The sequence below is a fragment of the Delphinus delphis genome, chromosome 6, assembly GCF_949987515.2.
Source record: "Delphinus delphis chromosome 6, mDelDel1.2, whole genome shotgun sequence".
In the NCBI taxonomy this organism is placed as follows: domain Eukaryota; kingdom Metazoa; phylum Chordata; class Mammalia; order Artiodactyla; family Delphinidae; genus Delphinus; species Delphinus delphis.
The window spans coordinates 89808864-89834455 of NC_082688.1; the positions used below are offsets into that span (position 1 = coordinate 89808864).

The 25592-nt window shown below is 41.5% G+C and overlaps 1 protein-coding gene across 1 annotated transcript in view; it reads left to right on the forward strand.

Moving 5' to 3' along the window:
• Positions 1 to 25592, forward strand: part of IPPK (inositol-pentakisphosphate 2-kinase) — a 50103-nt gene that overhangs the window by 18133 nt on the left and 6378 nt on the right. The window contains exons 7-11 of the mRNA XM_060015046.2: positions 7082 to 7140; positions 7576 to 7648; positions 11106 to 11385; positions 13318 to 13468; positions 14211 to 14313. Of these exons, the coding sequence (XP_059871029.1) occupies positions 7082 to 7140; positions 7576 to 7648; positions 11106 to 11385; positions 13318 to 13468; positions 14211 to 14313 (666 nt within the window). The remainder of the gene's footprint in view (positions 1 to 7081; positions 7141 to 7575; positions 7649 to 11105; positions 11386 to 13317; positions 13469 to 14210; positions 14314 to 25592) is intronic.

The window sequence follows — 25592 nt, forward strand, 5'->3', positions numbered from 1 at the left end:
CAAATATTTTCTCCCATTCTGTTGGTTGCCTTTTTACTCTGTTGATAGTGTCCTTTGTTGCACAAAAGTTTTAAATTTTGATAAAGTCTTAATTTGTCTTTTTTTTCTTTCATTGCCTATGCCTTTGGTGTCATATCCAAGAAATGTTTACCTAAACCAAGGTCATGGTGCTTTTCCCATATGTTTTCTTCTAAGAGTTTTATAGTATTAGCTCTTATGTTTAGATCTTTGATCCATTTTGAGTTAGTTTATGTGTTTGATGTTAGGTAAGGGCCCAACTTCATGTGATATCCAGTTTTCCCAGGACCACTTGTGAAAAGACCATCATTTCTCCATTGAATGGTCTTGGCACCTTTATCTAAAATCTATTGGCCATATATGTGAGGGCTTATTTCTGGCCTTCTATTGGTCTGTATGTCTGTCCTTATGCCAGTACCACACTCTTGATTGCTGTAGTTTTGTAGTAAGTTTTGAAATCAGGAAGTGTTAGTCTTCTAGCTTTGTTCTTCTTTTTCAAGATTGATTGTTCATGATTGTTTTGGCTATTTGAGGCCCCTTAAAATTACATGTGAATTTGAGAATTGGATTTTTCATAACTGCCAAAAAAGACTTTGGAATTTTGACAGAAATTTCAGGAATCTATAGGTCACTTTGGGTAGTACTGCCATGTTAACAATACTAAGTCTTATAATCCATGAACACAAGCTCTCTTTCCACTTACTTAGGTTTTCTTTAATTTCCTTTCAGCAATATTTTATAGTTTTCAGTGTACAAGTCTTTCACCACTTTGGTTAAATTTATTTCTAGGTATTTTATTATTTTGGAATATTGTAAATGTGGTTATAAGTAGGATTGCTTCCTTAATTTCCTTTTTGGTTTGTTTATTGCTAGGGTATAGAAACACAACTAATTTTTGTGTGTTGATCTGGTACCCTACAACTTTGCTGAATTCATTTATTAGCTCTGGTAGCATTCTTGTAGATTCTTTGGAATTTTCTATGTACAGGATCATGCCATCTGTGAATAGAGTTTTACTTCTTCTTTTCCAATTTAGATGTCTTTAAGCTTCACGATTTCCAAGACAGCAGCTGGGATTTTTGATAAGGATTCCAACGTATTGCAGATTAGTGTGGGGAGTATTGCCACCTTAACAGTATTAATACTCTGTGAACACAGGATGTTTTTCCATTTATTTAGGTCTTTAATTTCTTCCAGCGATGTGATAAAGTTTTCAGCCTATAAATCTATGTGTCTTTTGTTGAACTTATTCCTAAATTTTTTATTTTGGGGGATGCTATTGTAAATGGAATTTTTAGAAATTTCATTTTCAGATTGTTTATTGCATAGAAATACAACTGATTTTTTAATATATATATTTAATTGTGATGAAATACACATGACATAAAATTTACCATCTTACCCATTAAGTGTACAGTTCATTGACATTAAGTACATTTACATTGTTGTGCAACTGTCACCATCATCCATCTCCAGAACATTTTTCATCTTGTAAAACTGAAACTCTGCATCCATTAAACAACTCTACATTTCTTCCTTTCTCAAACCCCTGGCAACCACCATTGTAGTTTCTATCTCTATGAATTTGACTACTGTAGGGACCTCATATATGTGGAATCACACAGTATTTGTCCTTTTATGACTGGTTTATTTCACTTACCATAATGTCCTCAAGGTTCATCCATACTGTAGGTTGTGTGAGAATTTCCTTCCTTTCTAAGGCTGGATAATATCCCATTGAATGTATATACCATATTTTGTTTATCCATCCATCCATTGATGGGCACTTGGGCTGCTCCCATTTCTTGGCTATTGTGAATAACACTTCTGTGAACATGGGTGTACAAATATTTCTTTGAGACTCTGCTTTCAATTCTTTGGGGTATATACCCAGAAGTTGAACTGCTGGATCATATGGTAATTCTGTTTTTAATTATGAGTACAATATTGTATAGAAATAGTAAGAGTGAGCATCCTTATCTTGTTCCTGATATTAGGGGTAAACCTTTCAGAATTTCACTGTTGAATGTAATGTTCTCACTGTGAGTTTGTGAAAGATGTTCTTTTAGAGTTTTTTTGTTTTGTTTTTATTAATCATGAAAGAATGTTAGATTTTGTCAAATGCTTGTCCTGCATCTGTTGAGATGATCATGAGTTGTTTTCCTCTTTCTATTAATATGGTGTATTACATTGATTGATTTTCATATGTTGAACCACACATGTATTTGATTGATAAATCCCATTTGATGATAGGTGTGTAATCTCTTTAATATGCTGCTAATGTGGTTTGTTAGTTTTTGTTGAGGATTTTTTCTTGAGGGATATTTGTCTGTAGTTTTCTTTTCTAGTGGTGCTTTTGTCTAGTTTTGGTACCAGGGTAATAACTGGCTTCATAGAATGAGTTAGGAAGTGTTTTCCATCTTTTACTCTTCAGTTTTTTGGAAGAGTTTGAGTATTGGTGTTGATTCTTCTTTAAACATTTGGTAGCATTCAGTAGCAAAGATGGACCAGATGGTCCTGGGGTTTTCTTTGTTGAAAGATTTTTTTTAAGTCTTTATTGAATTTGTTAGAATATTGCTTCTGTTTTTTATGTTTTGTTTTTTTGGCCCCAAGGCATGTGGGAATCTTAGCTCCCCGATCAGTGTTTGAACCCGCACCCCCTGCACTGGAAGATGAAGTCTTAACCATTGGACTGCCAGGGAAGTCCCTGTTGAAAGATTTTTGATTACTGATTCAGACTTTTGTTATGTCTGTTTAGATTCTCTATTTCTTCTTGAGTCAGTTTTGGTAGCTGTATGTTTCTAAGAATTTGTTCATTTCATCTAATTTGTTGGCATATAATTGTTCATAGCATTCCTCTAAAATTCTTTTTATTTCTGCAAGGTTGGTAGTAATGTCTTTTCTTTCATTCTTGGTTTTAGTCATTTGAGTCCTGTCTTTTTTTTTTCTTGATCTAGCCAAAGGATTGCCATATTTGTTGATCTTTTCAAAGAAACAACTTTTGGTTTTGTTTCTTTTCTCAAATTTTCCCTTTCTATACTCTGCTTCATCTATCTCTGCTCTAATCTACTACTTCTTTCTCTCTGTTTGCATTGGATTTAGTTTGGTCTCTAGTTTTTTAGGGTAGAAAATTAGGTTATTGATTTGAGATCTTTCTTCCTGTTAATATAGGTGTTTACAAGTATAAATTGCTCTCTAAACATTGCTTTCTCTGCCTCCTATAAATTTTGTTATGTTGTATTTTCATTTATCTCAATTTATTTTCTGACTGCTCTTTTGATTTCTTATTTGACTCATTGATGATTAGGAATGTGTTTAGTTTTCATGTATTTGTGAGTTTCTCAAATTTCCTTTTATTATTTGTTTCTAGTTTCATTCCACTGAGTTTGCAGAGTTGTATCTTTTTAAATTTATTGAGACTTGTTTTGTGGTTTAACATATGGTTTCTCCTTGAGAATGTTTCATGTTTACTTGATTAGAATATACTCTGCTGTTGTTGAGTGGAGTGTTCTATAGATATTTGTTAAGTCTAGTTGGTTTATAATGTTGTACAAGTCTTCTACTTCCTTGTTGATATTCTGTCTGGTTGTTCTACCTATTGATTTAACATCTTAACCTAAACAATCTAACTCAATAACAATTCAACTTCAGCAGTATACATAAACTCTGCTCCTATATAGCTTTGTTGCCTTCCCGCTCTGTTGTGCTGTTATTGTCATACAAATTACATCGTTATGCATTGTATGCTTGTCAATACAGATTTGTAATAATTGCCTTATGCAGTTATAATAAGTGCCTTATGCCATGCAGGGGACATTCTGTCTTTTGAACCAGGTAGAAGAAAAAAGTTACAAACAAAATATATTTATATTATCCTTTATACTTACCTATGTAGTTCCTTTACCCAGTGCCATTTATTTTTTCATGTGGATCTGAGTTACTGTCTAGTTCCCTTTTAGTTCAGCCTGAAGATTTCCCTTTAGTATTTCTTGTAGGGCAGGTTTTCTAGCAACACATTTTTTAAGTTATTGTTTATCTGGCAATGTCTTAATTATTGCTTCATTTGAAAGGATAATTTTATAGGCAAGACTTCTTGGTTGATAGTCTTTTCTTTCAGCACTGTGTATGCCATCCCAGTGCCTCTGGCCTCCATGGTTTTCAGTGAGAAATCAACTGTTAATCTTATGGAGGATCCTTTGTACATCATGAGTCACTTCTCTCTTCCTGCTTTCAAGATTCTCTCTCTCTTTGTCTTTGGACAGTTTTATTATGATGTGTCTAGGTGTGGAACTCTTGGACTTTATCCTAAAATCCACTGATTGTTTCTTCTGCCTACTCAGATCTGCTGTTGAGCCCTTGTGACTTTTTCATTTTAGTTATTGTATTTTTCAATGACAGAATTTCTATTTGGTTCCTTTTTATAATTTCTAGCCTTATTAATATCCCCTGTTTGTTAATACATTGTTTTCCTTGTCTTCTTCAGTTCTTTGTCCTTGGTTTCCTTTAGCTTAAAGCTTATTTAAAATAGTTGAGTTAAAGTCTTTGTCAAGTAAGTCCAATGTATGAATTTCTCAGGGACAGCCTATTGATTGTTTTTTTCCTGGGTGTGGACCATACGTTTTTGTTTCTTTGCATGTCTTGTAATGATTTGTTGAAAACAGGCATTTTAAGTAATATAACGTGACCACTCTGGAAATCAGTTTCTACAACCTTTCTAGGATTTGTTGTTGCTGCTTGTTGTAATTGTTATTGTTTTGTGATTTTTCTTTGCCAAGTTTGAGAAGTCTGTGCTTTGTTGTTTGTGGCCTCTGATGCTCCATTAGCTTAGGTGAGCAGCTAATGGTTTAACAGAGATTTCTTAAATGCCTGATACCATTAAGTCTCCCAGGCATTACTGAGGGGCTCTGTGTGTGTACTGGGGCCTGCCATCAACACTTAGCAGGGCGGTTGCAGCTCTGCCTTAGCCTTCACTTCTGCAGAGCCTCAGATCACCAGAAGGTGGTGGCCTTTTCAGGTCTTTCTGGAGCTTGTGCATGGCCTCCTAGATGCCCAGGATATACTGGAGCTTTTCAAAGCCCTGTGTACATGTCCTTCCTCTGCTTTTTCTTTTTAGTTTTAGGTTAGCCTATTGTTTGCTACAACTGTTAACCAGTATCTCAGGAAGTCATGAAGTAAAACAGTTGCCTCTGAATATTTCTCACAAATGTCCCTGGGGGAAAATGCCCCCCCCCTTTTTTTTTTTTGCGGTACGCGGGCCTCTCACTGTTGTGGCCTCTCCCATTGTGGAGCACAGGCTCCGGACACGCAGGCTCAGCGGCCTTGGCTCACGGGCCCAGCCGCTCTGCGGCATGTGGGATCTTCCCAGACCGGGGCACGAACCCGTGTCCCCTGCATTGGCAGGCGGACTCTCAACCACTGCGCCACCAGGGAAGCCCGAAAATGCCCCTTTTGTAGTTGGTTAGCTCTGAGTCAAGTAAGTGAAGACAGGAAACCAAGAGACAGGTCAAATAATGACCACTCTCTGGAAATGAGGCTTTGGAGAAGCTCCTACACCATTTAGCCTTCTCCAGTGGCTGCCACACTTCTGTTTTCACTGTGATTGGGGATGTTGGTTTTTAGGGTTCCCTTGGTGCTAGACAGAAGGGGTAAGAATAAGGCTTAAAAGTGCCACATAGCTCACTGTTCTTATTTAGATATGGCCATTTTTCTTGTATAATACTTTCCAGATTGTTGTAAGCCTTAGGTTAATTTTCTGGTTTCTGAAAATTTTGATCCTGACTGTTTTTGCCAGTTTTCCCCTTGCCCTTATGGGGGAGAGAATTTCTAGAGGTCCTTAGTCCATCTTTTCTTTGTGGGGTTATAACTTTCTAGGCTCTTAGGAAAAAGAAGGTATGTGAGCCATTCCCTTTAGGAGATGGTTTTCATTGTTACGATTCATTTTCAACATATATGATGGATTTTTAAGAACTGTTTTTTTTTTTTTTGCTATGAAATAATACCTGCTTGTTTAATTGATAAAATATGTAATTTTATGAATTAGGTCTCCTGCCTTCCCAGAGGTAACTCACGTTGTCAGTTTGCATGTCCTTCCAGACTTCTTTCTGTGCCAACAAAAATATACATGTTATTCAAGTGGAAGTGAGGTGATGCCTTTCCATACACATATTCTCATGTGTGCTCACACGTGCATGTGTGCACACATACACTTTTATAAAGCAAATATGGAGTCTTGCCATAAGTTATTGTTCTGCTAATTGCTTTTTTCACTTAAATAATCCTTGGAGATTGATTGTTGTGTATCCTTCAGGGCTTTTTCAATGCATATTTAGATACATGGCATGTATAGATGCACATATCCTTTTTTTTTTTTAAGCAAAAGTGATTTCATATGCATTGTTCTGCCAATTGCTTTTCCCTTGAATAAATATTGGTGATTTTGAGCTCTGCCTCTTTCTGTTAGTGGCTGCATATTATTTATTCATTCCTTCATTCAACATGTGACTTGCTGTGTCCTGGCCCATACAAGCAGATGTCCTTTGATTTATTTAGTTGTTTCTAGGTCTTGCTGTCACAGTTAGGTCGCAGTGAATCCTTGACCCAGCGATTCCTCATACATTTGCCAAATCAGGGGGCACGCACATTTAAAATTTTGATGGAAACCAGCAAGTTGTCTTTCAAAAGGTTGTACCAATTTATCTCCTCGCTGACAACATGAACTTGCTAGTTGGGTGCACCCTCCCCTTTCTGGATATTATAATTGTAAAGATTTGTTCATCTGATTACCAAAATTCAGCCATGTCATCTTATAAAGGTGCTTGCTGCCGCTTCTCTGCTCATGTGGAGGGGCTGGCAGCTACGTGAGGCTCTCAGAGGAGGGCCGAAATTTCCTGGGGTCACAGTCAAGCCCCCTGCCCCAGCTAGTGATGTGCACTTGGAGGTGGTGTCATCTGCTGGGCCCTTCAGCTGCCTTGGTCATCTCACAGTCACTTGGGCTGTTTTGTGTGTTAGAGTTGGAGTGCTCCCCCAGTCCACTCATTGATACCATGTGGTGGTTTCTTAACAGGTAGCAACTGGGAAGTGGAAGCAGATAAGTAAATATTGTCCCCTTGATCTCTACTCAGGGTAAGTGAATGCTTCTCCTTTGTCCCTAGTGCTGACTTTCTTGGTGGGGGGTGGGAGTGGGCCGCATTCTGTGAGGTGGGGGCTACTTGACTACAGATAGCCAGGGCCCTGAGCAGGGCCCAGGGTTCTTGCCTAGGGTCAGTGTTGCCTCCATAGGTTCCTGCAGATTACCTGTGGGAGCCAGTGGCTGGGAAGGTATTGCCAGAGGAAGGGGCAGAGAGCAGGGTGGGGATTAGGGGCAGGGATGGGGGTACCTCTGTGAGTAGGGCTGGGGAGAATGCAGCTCCTTAATCTGCAAAGCTCAGAGACCTCGAGTGGCAGCTCTTGGGCATGTCCCCTGAGCCACGGGCAGGTGAATACAAAGTCTGCTTCTGTCAATAATACTTTCTCTGCAAAGTCTGCTTTAATTCTGTCAATAATACTGTCTCTTTTTAGAAATAAACAGAGAATGTACTTTGCTTTGAAAAGCTTGTTACAGGAGGCACAGAACAACTTAAAGATCTTTAAGGTAAGAGCTGCTTCTGTCTTATGGCACTTTTAGGGTGGGGCCTGTTGGTGTCCGAACTGAGCTGGATGAACCCATGGTGCTTTGGTCCTTTACAGGGCCCTGTGACCTTGCAGACGAGGGCATCTGGGCTGGGGCTGGCTTAGCATGATACTTTGGGTCCTTTTTCCAAGCCTCATTTCATGGGCATGTCATCCTGGGACTCCTGGGATGTGTGCTGGTGACTCCTTGACCACTGGGTGGCCTCGGGCTCCTTTGACACATAGACCCTGACTCTGGTTCTTGGAGAAAGATGGCCCTGACTGCGTCCCAGGAGCCTGTGTGGTTGAGATGGGAACAGGAGCTGGTGCAGGGCATCCTAGAGGGTGGCCACACCTGTGCCTTTCCTCCCGAGTAACTTAGGGAGCTTATAATTTGGGGATCTCCTTGTCAACTAGTGAGTTCTCAGAGTCCTGCATCCTGATCGTGGGAACGGTTCTGCATGCAGAATATTTACCATCTGGCACTGGCACCTTCTGCTTCCTTATTGCCACCTGCTGCCGGCACCCTGACCAGACTTGCTGAGGCCCTGTGGTCCCCTGGCCTGCTGCTAGCGGGAGGAGGAGGAGAGGCTGAGGGACAGGAGTGTGGAGAGAGGGGGTGCGGGGAGAGGGGAGGAGGGGCCCAGATCTGAAGGAGGGCTTGGTGTGGCCTGTGTTGGAAATGTGTCCCCTGGGATCCCCCTGGCCACCTCCTTTTCTGCTTACCACTGACTGCCCCCAGTCCTGGTTATCTTCTTATTAAGTATGACACATAAGCGAGAGTTTGTGACAGGCTCCAGGTTCACAGGCTCTGGATCTGTGTGGAGTAGCAGGGCTGTTGGGTGTGGACAGCCTTGTGCCCTCTGTGTCCTGCTCCGTGTGGATAGTGCTGTTCTGCACACTGGATGCCCCTCAGAAGTGGGCTCAGAGGAGTTGGGAGGGAAGCCTATTCTTGCCTTGCTTCCCCCCATGGTTCAAAAATCTGGTCAGAATGAATCAACTTTACCTTGTCTGCCTCCACCTTCCCAGATCTAGAAAAAGAGGACATTTTAAAATCAGTTTTTATTTCTAAATCTTATAAAGACTTCAGGAATTGTATATTTAAATCCTAAAGATAAGTTCCCTTTCATCTGGGGATTTATTTGGAACCTATAATGAGGCTGGCATTTTGTCCTAAATGGACCCTTTTCTGACTGCCCCCGCCTAGGCTGGCCCACACTTAAGCTGAGTGGTGAGTCTGGCTTGGCCCCTGGATGAGCTGACCTGTCCTGGGGCCTGGGACCTGGGACTGAGAACCCTGGCTATCTGCTACTTCTGTTGAACTCAGCTGGGGGAAGAAAATCCAGAGGTTGAGATAATAGTTTCAAAAGAGATGGATTAAAAGAAGTGACACGGAATGGCTTTTTAAAATAATCCCCGGAGCAAGTCAGTACATTATTGCAAGTGCCAGCATCCCTCAGGAGCAAGCTCTCTTGGTTCTGAAGCTCACGCCTTCCCTTGTTGTGAAATTCCACGTGGGCCACGGTCGGTGCTGCCACCGTGCTTTCTGTTGTTGGAGCCTTCTCCTTGTCTGTCTGAATGTTGTTCACAGACTCCAAGTCTGTGGCTCTGTCCACTAATACTGGACACTTGTGAGATGTGGGAGACATGCGGGGTTGTCACAGAGCCCAAGACGATAGCTCTCTGCCAAATGTCACATGAGGTGCTTGAGCAACCATATTTGTATATGTAAAATGCCCATCTACCTGGATTCCACACACTGGGGAGAAGAGACCTTCTGTTGTCCAGGGGTCACTCAACTGCTTATCGGCCTGGAGGAGAGAGTTTCACGGTAGGCCAAGGCTGCCCTTGCACTGGACCGCAAACCAAACTCTGGCCCTACCTCCTGGTTGCAACCCATGTTGACTGGTTTTGGCTTGGTACTCCATCTTGGCCTGCTTTCCTCCTGGGAGCTCCTGCTTTTCCTTTGCCTGGCGCACCCTCCTCCCTCTGTAAGGCCATCTCAAGGGTCAGCATGTCTTGTTGGTTTCCCCTGGTCCTTTGGCCAGCAGTGGCCACAGTGGTGTTCCCATCTCCCTGGACACCCACATCTGTGAACTCTGATGGTGCTAACTGGGGGCTCCCAGGGGAGGCATCATGCTGCTGAATCCCGGGAACTTGCTGAGGGAGGAATGTCCAGTCCACACTTCTAACTGGGTTGAATTGACCCCCCATCTGCCACCTGGGGGCAGAGCAGGGATCGTCCTCATCGTATTATCTACTACTGCATAACAGCCACTTATCATCTCAGTTTTTGTGGCCAGGAATTAAGGAGCAGCATAGCTGGTTCTGGCTCAGGGTCCTTCTTGAGGCTGCATCCCATATGAAGGCTCAGCTGGGGCCAGGGCTCTGCTTCTAGGATGGCGCCGCCACAGCCATTGGCAGAAGGCCTTAGTTCCTGGCCATGTGGGACTCCACGGGGCTGCTCAGTGCGGCTGCTGTGATCTGAGAAGAGAGTCATCAGGACAGAAGCCACAGCATCTTTTATAACTTAATCTTGCTGGGGGTATGCTATTGCTCTGCTCGTATTCTCAGTCACAGACCAAACCTCCACAGTGCAGAGAGGACTACAGAGTATGAGTGTCAAGGGATGGGGGCCATTGGGGACCTACCTGGAGGCTGCTGACCACGCTGTCTCACAGACAGGGAAACTAGGGGCAAGGGATTCATCACTCCCCTGGGATTGGCTGATGCTCAGGGTGTGGGGACCAGGATTTCCCTAGGGGTTTTCCTCCTAGATACCACAGACCCCTGTAAAAGTCACAGGGTTGTACCCACTGAGCATCCTTTCATGTAGCCCTGGGAACATTGGTGCCATAAGGAATTTCTTTGCTGGACTTGGTTTTAGAAGGCAGGATGGCCTCAAAGATGAAGATTTCTACACTAGTGATGCTGTTGGCCTTACCCACCCTGGCTGGAGCCTGGCTTAGTCTTTCGCAGAGGACAGAAGCCCTCTGGGATGCTGGCGGCCGATGTCCACACTGGCCGAGAAGTTTGCTCAGGGTCAGATGACACCGTGTGTCCCTCAGTAGCACAGTAGTGTCACTTGGCCTCTTGCGTAACAGGCTAGGGCCTTTGGGAGTTTGTGCTTTGGGCCGAGTTTGCTTGAGCTTGCTAACATCCCAGGTGTTCTGGTCTGAAGGTTTGTATCTCAGACCCAGGGCTCTGATCTTTGGTTCTTGAGAACTTTTCTCCTTTTTCATGTTCCGGTGGGATTTTTCTCTTGGTCAGTGACATGGTACATGAGGGTGGGTTTCCCCAGAGGGCTGCAGTATGCCGAGACCCCAAATGGGGGCATGTAAAATGTCCGGTCCTTTGGCCTGTCTAGTGGATGGGGACGGAGGTGTCTTCCTACTGGCCTGTTGGAGTTGACGTTTCCCTGTTTCTTTCCCTTCCTGAAGAATGGTGAGCTGATTTATGGTTGTAAAGATGCCCGCAGCCCTGTGGCTGACTGGAGTGAACTTGCACACCACCTGAAGCCATTCTTCTTCCCATCCAATGGCCTGGCCAGTGGGCCCCACTGCACAAGGGCCGTGATCCGGGAGCTGGTGCGTGTCATCACACGGGTGCTACTGAGTGGCTCGGACAAGGGCCGGGCGGGCGCCCTCAGGTCGGGGCCTGGGCTGCGGGGCCCACCCATCTGTGAAGCCAGCCCTTTCAGCAGGAGCCTGCGCTGCCAAGGTAGGCCTGGTGGGTGGGCTGGGTGCAGGGGGAGCAGAGCCTGTGGCATGGCCTGCGAAGGTCCTGCCTGGCCTCACGGAGCTTCTGTGGGAGCAGCCTCAGTCTTGTCAGGGCTCCCCAAAGCTGGGCCTCCCTGTCTCTCAGCCCCAGGTGGGGTTACTGCCTTTCTCATCTCCTATCTGGGTTTATAAGTTGCAGCATACATTTGGGCTATAGGGTTTTCCCTAGATATCGTCCCACACATCTGTGCATCCTCTGTGGTTTGCTGAGTGTTTTCTCTACATTGTCCTGTTCCATCTCATTCCAACCCAGGGGATAGGTTTTCCTTGGCCTTTTTCTTAGATGGGAAGAATTGAGGCCCAGAATGTTGCAGTCCCACAGTGCAAGGCCCTTTAGGGCAGGTGGGTGGCCTCAGTGGGTGGCAGTTTGCAGACAAGTTGTGAACACAGACGTGAGGGACCTGTGGCTCTGGGTGCCTCCTTCTCAAGGCCCCATTCCTCACAGACTTGCTGTGGGCTGACTTTGACTCAGTGGGCATCCAGACTTCAGGGCGATCCGGTGACTGATTTGGGTTTTTGCCATGAATGTTCATGGCCTCCTCGTTTGCCACCTTTGTCGCCTGCTGGTGGCTCCACAACACACTCAAGTATGTGGCATGCGGAGCCATAGCCAGAAGCTTATGTTGAGGGGCCAACCAGGAAGATTCAGATTATTCAGTTTTTGTGCTGATGATCCCTGTGGGTTCTCAGAGCCTCTGAGGATGGCCGTAGGGATGTGACATAGGAAGATGGTAGCCCTGCTCCTGCGTGGATTTTAGGTGCTACTGTTTTGCCATACAGCTTCCTAAGCACAAATCACCCTTCTTCTGTCCCCCATTTCACATTTTTCTTAGTACAAATGAATTTTGTGGGTATTTTTCTTGTTGCAAAAGTGATACCTAGTTATTTCAGACAATTTTGGTAAACTTATGCCCATATTTGGGTACTTAACTGCTAAGTAGATGGAACGTGTTTGGAAGGACACACAGATGGACACTGGTCTGAGGCATTGTTGACACCTGTGGACTTTTCTTCCAGACCTTCCCTGCGTATGTACACAGACATAAACCTGACCCATGGGATGTGCAATGTGTTCTACATACTATTTTGTAACCTGATATTTTTGCCTGATTAGTATAAATCTGTATCTGTATCAGCAGTTGTATTTTTTGCAATTTTATTGACCATGAGGTAGATATTCCACTGTATGAATAGCCTATAATTTTAACAAATCCCTTCTAGTTGGGCCTGTGCACTTTCACTCTGTCTTACATGACTGAGCATGTTTTGCCAGAGGTGGGGGAGGTCAGAGGTCAGTGTCAGAACTGCACATGGCCACAGCTGCTCCCTGTGACTTGGACCCATACTCATATATTTGTTTGTTCATAGGACATGGCTGTTTCTTTGAAGGGTGGGATAAATGGGCTGGGACTCTGCCTCCCCAGCCCTCGAGGTCCCCGGTGCATGGCAGGGGCCCGAGAATGCTCGAGTGTGGAATGGACCTTGTTTCCGCACCATCCCTGCCATGACAGCTCCCTGCTCAGTGTGGTCACTCGTCTCTCAGTACGGGCTGTGGCTCTGGGCTCCACAGATGCAGTCTTGCAGTTTTGGAGATGTCAACATGGTCGTTTTAAATTTTGTGTCTTGTCTTATTTAGACTGAGGGTCATCTCTCTAAATTCAGATCTGGGCTGGTGTGATGGAGGTTGAAGGATGTTGAGAGGAAGGAGAGGCACAGAGTGAGGTGTGGGTCACCTCCCTTTCTTTTGTGCCTGGTCCTGAACGTCTGCTTGTCCCAGCCCCAGCAGCTCCGTGAGGCAGGGTGCGGCCTGTGCCCGCCACCTTCTTTAGTCCTTGACAGTAAACCTCTCATTTTCCCCTGATGTTCTTGGTAGGAAAAAACACCCCGGAGCGCTCAGGGTTACCGAAGGGCTGTCTTCTGTACAAAACCCTCCAGGTGCAGATGTTGGACCTGCTGGACATCGAAGGCCTCTACCCTCTGTACCGGCGGGTTGAGCGGTACCTGGAGGAGTTTCCTGAGGAGAGGTGAGGCCCAGGTCCAGGGCTCCCCTGCCCTTTCTGGGCCCACATGGGGCCCCAGCAGCCCTGAGGGAAAGATGGGGATGAGGGGAGCAGGTCGGCCCAGTGGGAGGACAGCATTGGCCTCCCAGGAGTATGACTCACCCCAGCTACCTCCCCTCCCTGCCCCCAGATGCCAGGCTCGGCCCAGAGATTCAGTGCCATGTGAAGGAGGACCAGGGTCCTGCCAGATCAGTGGTCATTTGCCCATTTCTAGAAAGGAAAAGCACATCTTGTGAACCTGACAACCCTGCATTAGGCAGCTCCATGTCCTGAGTTGGGCTGAGCCTGCAGGGGGCAGTGCTGCTCCACAGCCAGTGAGCCGTGCTCACCCAGCCGCCGCTGGGCTTTGGCCTTCAGGCACTGCCTTGTCCATCTCCTGGCCATCTTGATGGGGGTTGCTAGGGTCCACACCTGTGGCATGTGGTGGAGGCTGGGGCCATTGCCCAGGCCTGGCTTCGCTTCCTCCCTAGCACCCCTTCACTAGCATCTCTTACCTGGACACCATTTGTCATAAACAAGAGATGTTCAGCCTTGGCTCTCCTGGTTCTGGTCTTGCAAGACGCTTCATAACGAAGTTTAGCATCAGGAAGAGATGAATCCATTAATGTTCTTTAAAACCAGATGTGTGATTCTTAAACTGCTAACAGTTTAACAAACGATTTCCAGGCAGCTTTGTTATCCTGTTTTTTTGTGCTTTGTCCTTCAGAAAAACATTGCAAATAGATGGGCCTTATGATGAAGCATTTTACCAGAGGCTGCTTGATCTTTCCACTGAGGATGATGGCACAGTGGCTTTTGCACTGACAAAGGTGGGTAGATCCTTCCAGAAACACACTGCATGCTTCTTAGGCTCTTAACACTAACTCGGGGTTTTCCTAAGAAGTGTTTCCCAGTACCTACCCCTGATGGTTAAAGCAGAAAAATTGGGGATTAAAAAAACGTGGCTAAAGTTTCCCCCAGATGGACTGGGCCGGGTGGTAATAACGTTACTTAGTTTCTAGGAAGGATTTCCCTGTGTTCACTTGGCTCCAGGCCACCCAGGGCTCAGCCCTCTCTCCACCCTCCCTGTACTGGGGTCCAGGACCTGAGGCCACTGCTCTGTGCTTCCTTCTTAGCAGCCTTAGAACAGGCTAGCGCCAACCATTCCTCTCCTTACAGCCCTCAGTGGGACTCTAGGCCTGGACCCCACCTGTGGTTGTGTGTGGCTGGCTTCCTTCCTCCCCATACCTCAGGCCAAGGGTCACCCTGGGAGAATCTCTTAGGAAAGAGGCCTCATCCCATTCTTTCCGGTTCTGTAAAATCGGAATTCAGGGGCTCCATGAACTTGGATAGGAAAAAAATTACATCTTTGTTTTCACTAACCACTGATTGAAATTAGTGTTTCCTTCCATTATGAATGTGGCAACAACCACTGTGTGGTCAGCAGGACCCCCAACTTTGCCATTTAGAGAAATCAGACGTTTTAATTTCACACTGTAGTTGCTACAGATATCTCATGATATCTTTATATTCTTCACTCCTGAGATTTTGTTATGTAATACTACATAATATATTTGTTTTAAAAAATAGTTCGGTATTTGACATGGTCAAGCCTCTGTTTTTTATTTTCTGCATTTAAAAATGTTATTCTGAGAGGGATCCATAGGCTTCATTGGGCTGTCAAAGGTTTTGCTAAAATGGTTAAGGAACACTGTTCTAGTGGGAGCAAAGTGACAAAAAGGTAGGAACAAAACAGAATGACCTTCTCTACATCCTCTGGGCAGCTGCCCTGGAGCCCTTAGTTTAACTGTCCTGGTCCTGACAATGTGTCTGTGGTTCTCACTTTTAAGAGTCCTCACTCTTGTCCTTGGGTGGGTGCTCCCTCCCTCCCAGGTTGGGGCTCCCTCTTCTGCAGCTGTTGGGTCCTCTCCAAAGCCAAGGGCCCTGAGGGAATTAGCTGAGGTGCTTGGGCATAGAGCTGTCCTCAAGGTGGGGAGAGACCCAAAAGGGGGCCTCTATCGGAATAGAGTGACGGACTGCCCTGCATTGTCTGCAACTTGGGTACATTGATTTAGTAATCAGTATCAGTATTCCATTTTTCAAGAGAAGAAGCATAGGACTTTACTTCCTTTTTTACACATTTCTATATTTTTCAAAATTGTAATAAATAAGCATGGATTACTTTTTAATTTTATTGCAATTTTTAAACCTCATATGTAAACATAATCTTGTAAGAGATTCAAGCAATCATTACACAACTATCAGAATGACTAAAATAGTAACATTGAAATAACACTGAATGCTGGTGCAGAGAAACTAGATTTGCAGAGCTAAACATGCATGTGCCCTATAACCCAGCACCTGCACTCCTGGGTATTTGTCACAGAGAAGGGAAGACTCAGGCTCACCCAAAACCCTGTACAGGAGTGTTCATAGCAGCTTTATTTGCGATAGCTAGAAGCTGGGCACAACTCAAGTGTCTGTCAACAGGTGGCCTACAACAGCTTACGTAAACTGGAACCGTTGAGCAGTAAAAAGGAACGAAATCTCAATACACACAACAACCTGGGTGAATCTTCAGAGAAATGTGCTGAGTGACAAAAGCCAGTCCCAAAAGATCACACACTATGATTCTGTTTAAATGACATTCTTGAAATGACAAAGATGAATGGTTGCTGTGGGATGGGGAGGAGGTGGAAGGAAGGGGGTGTGGTTATAAAAGGTCGACACAGAGGGATCTTCTGGTGATGGAACTGCTCTGTATTTTAACTGTGGTGGTAGATGCATCAACCTACATGTGTGATAAAATACACATACACAACACACAGGACTACATGTAAAACTTGGGAGATTGGAATAAGATCATGGAGTGTATCAATGTCACTATCCTGGCTGTGATATTATACTATATAGTTTTGCAAGATGTCACCATTGGGGGAGACTGGGTAAAGGGCACTCAGGATCACCTGCATGTGAACCTACAATTATCTCAAAACAAATAATTTAATGAAAAATATTCAAGCAGTGAGTATATTGTCCGGGAAGATCCCATAGGCCGCGGAGCGTCTGGGCCCGTGAGCCATGGCCGCTGAGCCTGCGCATCCGGAGCCTGTGCTCTGCAACGGGAGAGGCCACAGCAGTGAGAGGCCCACGTACCGCAAAAAAAAAAAAAAAAAAAAAGTGATGTTATTCCTGCCCAAGCAATAGGTGTCCACTGTTAACAGTATGTATCTTTTCAGAACTTCACACTAACACTCACACACACACTCACTCATACCATTTGGGGGATTATCCACATTATACGTGTTCTTCACTAGCTTGCATTTAACCTAACATGGCTTGAAGTCTGTGTTGGAATATAAGGGTCTGCCTCTTTTTTGTTTTAGGGATTTAGGTTCTGTTAGTTGGAATCTGAAGAAGGTGGAAGTGAAGCTGAAGCTGGGGGAGCAGGTTGAGAATATTCCTAGGCTACAGACTATTGAAAGTTCTTTCATGAATACTGTTTATCTAATTGAGCTTTGTACCTCTGATGAAATGAGAGAGCTGCGAATATTGTATTTATTTCGAAGCTCAGGAGACTGCAGCCCAGTGTAATTCTTGCTTTCTGACTATCGTTTAGTATTCTATAATGGGAGTCAGCAAACTTTTTCTATAAAGGGCCAGACACCACAGCTCTCATCCCAATCTAGAAAACTGATACTGGTGCACAATGGCTTGGAATGGGCTGCAAGGGCCCATACGGTGATTGCTATGGGCAAGGCACAGGAGTCTTATCTGGAAGGTAGAGGAGGGTATATCCAGGGGGTCTGGTTTGGGGTTGACAAAATGTGCTTAGGGCTTCTTTCCAAGTTCTGCTTTTACATGATCTCTGGACCCCTAAACTGATGGTTCTCAGTCCTAGCAGATCCAACACTCTTTTTCTATAGCAAATACTGTAACTCCCCCTTTACTATCTTGAAATGAAATTCATAGATAATATAACCTACCTAAACACATCTTAACTGTAATATAGATTTTTTTTGTTTTTGTTTTTGTTTTTGCGGTACACAGGCCTCTCACTGTTGTGGCCTCTCCCGTTGCGGAGCACAGGCTCCAGACGCGCAGGCTCAGCGGCCATGGCTCACGGGCCCAGCCGCTCCGCGGCATGTGGGATTTTCCCGGACCGGGCACGAACCCCTGTCCCCTGCATCGGCAGGCGGACTCTCAACCACTGCGCCACCAGGGAAGCCCCTGTAATATAGTTTTAACTGTAATATAAATGGGGAGGAAAAAAAAGGCAAGTATTTTGTCATAAAATAACATGTATTTAAATTAAAAAAAAAAAAGGCAGGGGTGGCAGAGAGTAAATGCTTTAGGCTTTGGCCATCTGGTCTCTGTTGTAGCTACTTAGCTCTGCCATCATAGCTCAGAAGCAGCCAGAGACAAATATAAATGAGCATGGCTGCGTTCTAGTAAACCTTTATTTACAAAAACAGGTGGCAGGCTGGATTTTGCCCCTGGCGTGTAGTTTGCTGACTTCTGTTCACTTTTGCTTGTTACTTTTTATATTCATTTTTTTCTCTGTTGGTTTGGGAGTTAAACATTCTGCTACTGTCATTTTTCTGGTTACTTGTTCAATTTGACCATGCATATTTAAAGACTAAAATTAATAATTTAACCCCCACTCCCACCCCAACACCTGCCACACAGACATATAATATTGGGTTGGCCAAAAAGTTCATCTGGGATACTTTAATTCCAGTTATCGCTCCCAATTTATATGCAGTTATTGTCATATAAGTTTTTGTCATATAACTTTTCTTGGGCGTATACCTAGGAGTGGAGCTGCTGGGTCAAGTGGTAACTTATGTTTAACTTTTTCAGGAACTGCCAGACTGTTTTCCAAAATGGCTGTACCATTTTACATTCCCACCAGCAGTGTACAGGATTCCAGTTTCTCCATATCTTTTACAGAACTTGTTACCTGCCCTCTATTTGTCTTATTCTGTTTTTTTTTTTTAAAAATCACAATTTACAGTATTATTTTTTACAGGTGTTTGTTTAGATCTACCACGTTTACCCATATCTTTGCTTAACATTCTTATATCTCAGATCTTTCCTCTTTTTCCTATAAAAGTTTTATTGTGATATGTTACATACCATACAATTTACCTGCTTAAAGTATGCAATTTGGTGGTTTTTACTATATTCACAGATATGTGTAAGCAGCATCACAGTCAATTTTAGAACATTTTCATCACCTAAAAAAAATTCTGTACCCTTTAGCCATCATCTCCTTATCTCCTCATCCCCAACAGCCCTAAGCAACTACTAATCTACTTAAAAAAATTAATTTATTTATTTTTGGCTGCATTGGGTCTTTGTTGCTGTGCACGGGCTTTCTCTAGTTGTGGTGAGCGGGGGCTACTCTTTGTTGTGGTGCACAGGCTTCTCATTGCGGTGGCTTCTCTTGCTGCGGATCACGGGCTCTAGGAGCGCAGGTTTCAGTATTTGTGGTGCGTGGGCTCAGTAGTTGTGGCTCGCAGGCTCTAGAGCACAGGCTCAGTAGTTGTGGCACACGGGCTTAGTTGCTTTGCAGCATGTGGGATCTTCCTGGACCAGGGCTAGAACCCATGTCCCCTGCATTGGCAGGTGGATTCTTAACCACTGTGCCACCAGGGAAGCCCCCTAATCTAATTTTTATCTCTATAGATTTGCCTATTCCAGATATTGCATATGAATGGAATCATTCAATAGGTGGTCCTTTATGACTAGCTTCTTGCACTTTAGCATAATATTTGCAGGGTTCATGTGTATTGTAGCAGGTATCAATACTTCATTTCTTTTTATGACTGAATAATATTCCATTGTATAGATATACTGTATTTTGTTTATCCATTCATCAGTTTGATGAGCATTTGGGTTGTTTTCACTTTTTGGCTGTTATGAATAATGTTGCTATAAATATGTGTATAAATTCTTCTGTGGACATATTTTTACTTTTCTTGGGCATATACCTAGGAGTGGAGCTCAGGAGCTCAGGAATTTCAGGAACTGCCAGACTGTTTTCGAAATGGCTGTACCATTTTACATTCCCACCAGCAGTGTACAGGTTTCCAGTTTCTTTGACATATCTTTGACATATCTTTGACAACACTTGTTACCTGCCCTTTTGTTTTTAGCCATCCTGGTGGGTATGAAATGGTATCTCATTGTGGTTTTGATTTGCATTTCCGTGAAGACTAAGAGCATTTTTTAATGTGCTTATTGCCCATTTGTATATTTTCTTTGGAGAAATACCTATTCAGGTCCTTTGATCACTTTTTAATTATGTTATTTGTTTCATTGTTGAGTTGTAGGGGTTCTGTATATTGTGGATAGTAAGCCCTTAACAGATATATGATTTGCAAATATATTCTGTTAGAGACCTTTTCACTTTTTTGATAATGTTCTTTGTTGTAAAATATTTGCAATTTAAAAACTTTACTTGTTCATTTGAAATATAGTTGATGTACAATATTATGTTAGTTTCAGGTATACTACATAGTGATTTGACATTGCATACATTATGATATGATTACCATGATAAATCTAGTAACCATCTGTCCCCATACACAAAAAAGTTTTTAACTTTGATGAGGTCCAGTTTGTCTGTTTTCTCTTTTGTTGTTTGTGCTTTTGGTGTCATATCTAAGAATTCATTGCTAAATCCAAAGTCATGACTATTTTCCCCTGTTTCTTCAAAGAGTTTTAGCTCTTAAATTTAGTTCTTTGATCCATTTTGAGTTAATTTTTATATATGATTTGAGGTAGAGATCCAAGTTCATTCTTTGTATGTGGATATATAGTTGTCCCAGCACCATTTGTTGAAGAGACTATTTTTTCCCATAAATGTATGGGTTTATTTCTGGATAGTCAATTGTGTGCCATTGATATATATGTCTATACTTAATGCTTGTACCCTGCCTTGATTACTGTTGCTTTTTAGTAAGTTTTGAAATTGTTCTTTTGCAAGATTGTTCTGGCTATTAGGAGCCCCTTGTAATTTCATTATGAATTTTAGAATCAGCTTGCCAAGTGCTACAAGGAAGCCAGCAGAGATTGTGATAGGGATTGTTGTGAATCTGCAGATTGCTTGCATATGGCCATCTTTATAATAGTAAGTCTTCCAGTTCGTTAACATGGGATGCTGTTCCATTTATTCAGATCTTTGTTTTTCTTTCAACAGTCTTTTCAGAGATACATTTTGTACTTTGTTAAGTTTATCCCTGAGTGTTTTCTTTTTGCTGTTGTAAATGAAGTTGTTTTCTTAATTCCATTTTTAGATTGATCATTGCAAGTGTATAGAAATACAATTTGTTTTTGTATATTGATCTTATAGCTTACAACCTTGCTGAATTTATTAGTTCTAATAGTTTTTTACTGAATTTCTTAGGATTTTCTCTATATAAGATCATTTAGAGATAGTTTTACTTCTTCCTTTCTAGTTTGGTTGCCTTTTATGTCTTTTTCTTGCATAACGGCCCTTGGCTAGAACCTTTAGTGCGATGCTAAATGCAAGAACAGACCTGTCTGATTTGTTTCCGGTCTTATTGGGACAGCATTCAGTCTTTCATCATTATGTGTAATGTTAGCTTTGGGCTTTTCGTAGCTATCCTTTATTGGGTTGAAGAAGTTCCCTTCTTTTCTTAAATTGTTGAATGTTTTTATCATGAAAGGATGTTGGATTTTGTCAGATGTCTTTTCTGCATCGATTGATATTTATTATCATGTGTTTTGTTTTTCTATAGATATGACATATTAATTTATTTTTGGATGTTAAAACCAACCTTGCATTCCTGGGATAAACCCCACTTGGTCTATGATTCTTCTTATATATTGCTGGATTCAATTTGCTATAATATTGTTGAGGCTTTTTGTGTCCATTCTCATAAGAGGTATTGGTCTGTAATACTGGCCTTGTCGAATGAGTTGGGAAGTATTTCAGCCTCTTTTTTTTGGAAAGGTTTGAGAAGGACTGATGGTAATTCTTCTTTAAATATTGATATTTGATAGAATTCACCAGTGAAGCCATCTGGGTCTGGGCTTTTCTTTGTAGGTAGTGTTTTGATACCCAGTTAAGTCTCTTTACTTGGTATAGAAAATTGTGCTATTTCTTCTTGAGTCAGTTTTTGTAGTTTGTACCTTTTTAGGAATTTTTCCATTTTATCTAAGTTGTCTAATTTATTGGCCTACAGTTGTTTACAGTTTTCCTCTTCTTCTTGAAGTATATCTTATAGAAGTTACTTTAGTGAATGTCTTTTGGTAAATTCTCTTTGTATCTGTTTATCTGGATATATTTATATTTTGTCATAGTTTTGAAAGGTAATTTTTTCTAGGTACAAAGAAGAGGTTGATTATTTTTTATTAGCATTTAACCATTTTATGCAACATTATCTGACTGTGGATGTTTCTGCTGAGATGTTTTCTGTCAGTCTAACTGTCCTTCCTCAGGAGGTGATTATTTTCTCTATGGTTGCTTTTAAAGTCTCCTCTTTTTAGATTTGACATTTTAGTGCAATGTGATTAGGTGTGGTGTACTTTTAATTTATTCTGCTTGGTGTATGTTGTGCTTTCTCTATTTGTGGATGTGTCTTTTATTAGTTCTGGAAAATCCTCAACCATTTTTCTCTTCACATATTTTCTCTTCTCCATTACCCTATTCTCTTCTTCTGGGACTCTAATTAGATATATATATCAGACCTCATTTTTATCATCTTCTTCAGTTCTACCTTCCCATTCACTGATTCTTTCTTCACCTGTGTCTAATCTGTTCATTTGTTCAATGAGTTTTCCACTTCATTAGTTATATTTTTAATTTCTCTCAAAGTTCCGTGTGGCTCATTTTCATATCTGTTTGGTATTTTTGATAGTTCCTTGTTGCTTGCCCTCTTTTAAATTCCATCTTTTATTTCTTTAAACAATTTATGAATAGTTGTTTTATATTTCTGTATCTAAGTTACAGTAAAATTTTGGAGGTAAAAAATCTCTTGTTATTTTACTGACTCATCCTTGCTGCTTTGTTTGCTTGGGTTTTTAATTATGTATGATTGTGAGCTCATATTTGTTTGATTTTGATCTATGAGAATCTCGGGGACCTAAATAGGGGATGCTTTCCTCCAGAGGAAATATGGATTCTTGACTTAAGGGAGAAGTCTCAGGTTTAGACCCTGTACTCCATGGCTTATTCCTAGAAACCATGCCTGCACTGACATTGCCTACAGGGCAGCTTAGCCTTCCAATTGCTCCTTGCTCAAAACTCTAGTTTCAGCTCCTGTGGGAGTGAGTGTGAGAAGAGGGGATTGGGTTGGGGATTTCCTTTACCTTCTGCAAGCCTAGCAGTGCATTAAAAGTGTTAACAGGGATATCATTGTTTTGTAGGAGGTGCCTTGGAAGTTCTCCATACACCTAAAAGTGTTGTTCTCCTTAATATGGTCATATAATTAATTGTCATTTATTTGGGTGTTATCTTTAATTTGTTACTGTTAAAAATGTTTACATTCACATTTTTGTACTTTAACCCTTGTGCACTTAAGCATATCTTCCAGAGTGATTCTTAGAAGTTAAATTGCTAGATTTATTTTTTATAGATTGTCATATTGTCCTCCTGAAAAGATTTTGCCAATTTATATTCCTTCTTGTAACAGTCGAGGGTCCTGTTTCCCACATGCCCTCTAAATTACTTGATATTTCTAGTATTTAAAAGTTTAACTTTAATTTTCTAAGCTTTTGTTTCATTAACCATTTGTAATGTTGAAATACAGCACATATAGAAAAGTGCACAGAAAGAGGTAAAGCTCAATGATTTGTCATAAAGAAAACCCTTGGAGAACTACCAGTTAGGTCTGAATATGGAACACTGGCAGCTAATTAGAATCCCTGTTGGTTTCCTGTACAGTTATTCCTCTTGCCTTTCTCCCTCAAGTTAACTATTGTATTGACTTACATACCTATAGTTTAGTTGTTTTTGAACTTTATTATTACAGAATCATGCATATATCTCGTGTCTTGTTTTTTTTTATGTTCTATATAACATGTATAAGATTTACTCATGTTATTGCATGCATTTCCATATTTTCAGTGCTTTGTAGTGATCTATTTAAATGGATATCACCCATTCTACTGTTGATGGATATTTGAGTTGCTCCCAGTTTTGACCATTATGAATAAAGTTTCTGCAAAACATTCTTGTACAGATCTCTTAGTGTACATGCACATATGTTTCTCTTGGGTATATTCCTAGGAGTGGAATTTCTGGGTCAGAGGTGTGAGCATTGAGCATATTTAGCTTTAGTAGGTACTATGAAATAGTTTTACCTGTTTATATTCCCTACAACAGGCTAGGGTAGTTCAACAGACTAGGGGGTTCCTGTGGCCCCATACCCTCTCTGCCACTGGGTTGTGGGTCTTTTAAATTTTAGCCATTCTAGTGAATGTGTAAGGGTAGCTTATTGTAGTAATGAGATTCAACACCTTTTCATATGTTTATTGGCCATTTATATTTTCTTTTCCATGAGGGACCTATTTAAGTCTCTTGCCCAGTTTTTTGTATGGTTGTCTGTCTTTTTGTTATTAGTTTGAAGGAAATCTTTATGTATTCTGGATAGATGCTCATTGTCAGATATGTGTGCTACAGATATCTTCTTCCACTTGCCGTTTTACTCTCTTAATAAAGTCATTTTCAGAAGGGGAGGTCATAATTTTAAGGTCATTTAATTTACATCTTTTTCCTTCTTTAGCAGTCTTTAAGTTTTATCTACCTTAAAGTCACACAGATATTTTAGAAACTTTGTTTTGCCTTTCACATTTGGTGGGTACCTTCTGCAATTGATTTTTGGTATGGCATGAGGTAAGGTTTTATTTTCATATGCGGTTGTCCTAGAATCATAGGAATTGTCCTGATCACTCTAGAGTCATAATGAATCTTGATACCCAGTAGAGTAAATCCTTCTACTTTCTTCAGGAATGTCTTTCTTTTAATTAATGCCTTGGCTCTTCTTGACCTTTTGCTTATCTGTACAAATCTTAGAATCAACTTGTTCAAAAAAAGAAACAGACTCACAGATAACAGAGAATAAATGAGTGGTTATCACTGGGGAGAGGGATGAGGGAGAGGCAAGATAGGGGTTGGGGATTAAGAGGTACAAATTACTATGTATAAAATAAATAAGCTACAAGAGTATATTGTACAACACAGGGAATATAGCTAATAGTTAATAATAGTTATAAATGGTGTATAACTTTAAAAAGTTGCGACTCACTGTGTTGTACACCTGAAGCTTATATAATATTGTACATCAGTATACCTAAAAAAAAAATTTTTTTTTAAAGAATGAACTTTGTTCAGTTCTACAAGGAAAAGCACAACAGACCTTTTGGGATTTTGATTGATTTGGCATTAAAATGATGACAAGAGTTGACATCCATACAATATTAAGGCTTCCAACATGGGCGTTTTCTTTTTATTAGGTGTTATTTAAAGTCTGATAAAACATTTTATGATTGTCTTTAGAGAGATCTTATATTTTATTAGATATATTCCTAGATATTTGATGGTTTTAGATATAGATGGTATCTATGTGGATATATAGGAATGTAATTGATTTTTCTACTTTGACCTCTTTATCTGTCAACCTTGTTGAAGTCACTTACTAATTCTAACAATCTATAGCTTCTGTTGGATTTTCATTATATATAATATATATATGATTATATACAATCATATTGTTTGTGAATTTGATTTTTTTTCTTTCCGATCCTTATACTTTTCACTTATCTATTTGTTTTGCCTAACTGCATAGTTAATTTTTGTTCCCACTCTCAAAGAGAAAGTATTTACCATTAAGTAAATTGCTTGCTGTAGGTTTTTTTGGGTGTTGCTTAGTTTATTTTTAAAATAAATAACCATTATCAAATTAAGGAAGCTCCCTTCTATTCCTGATTTGTTAAGAGTTTTTATCAGGAGTGGGTGTTGAGTTTTTCATTGCTTTTTCTGTTTCTGTTGAGAAGATCATGTGACTTTTCTCCTATTTTCTTTTAATGTGATTACAGGTATACCTCAGAGATATTGTGGGTTTGGTTCCAGACCACC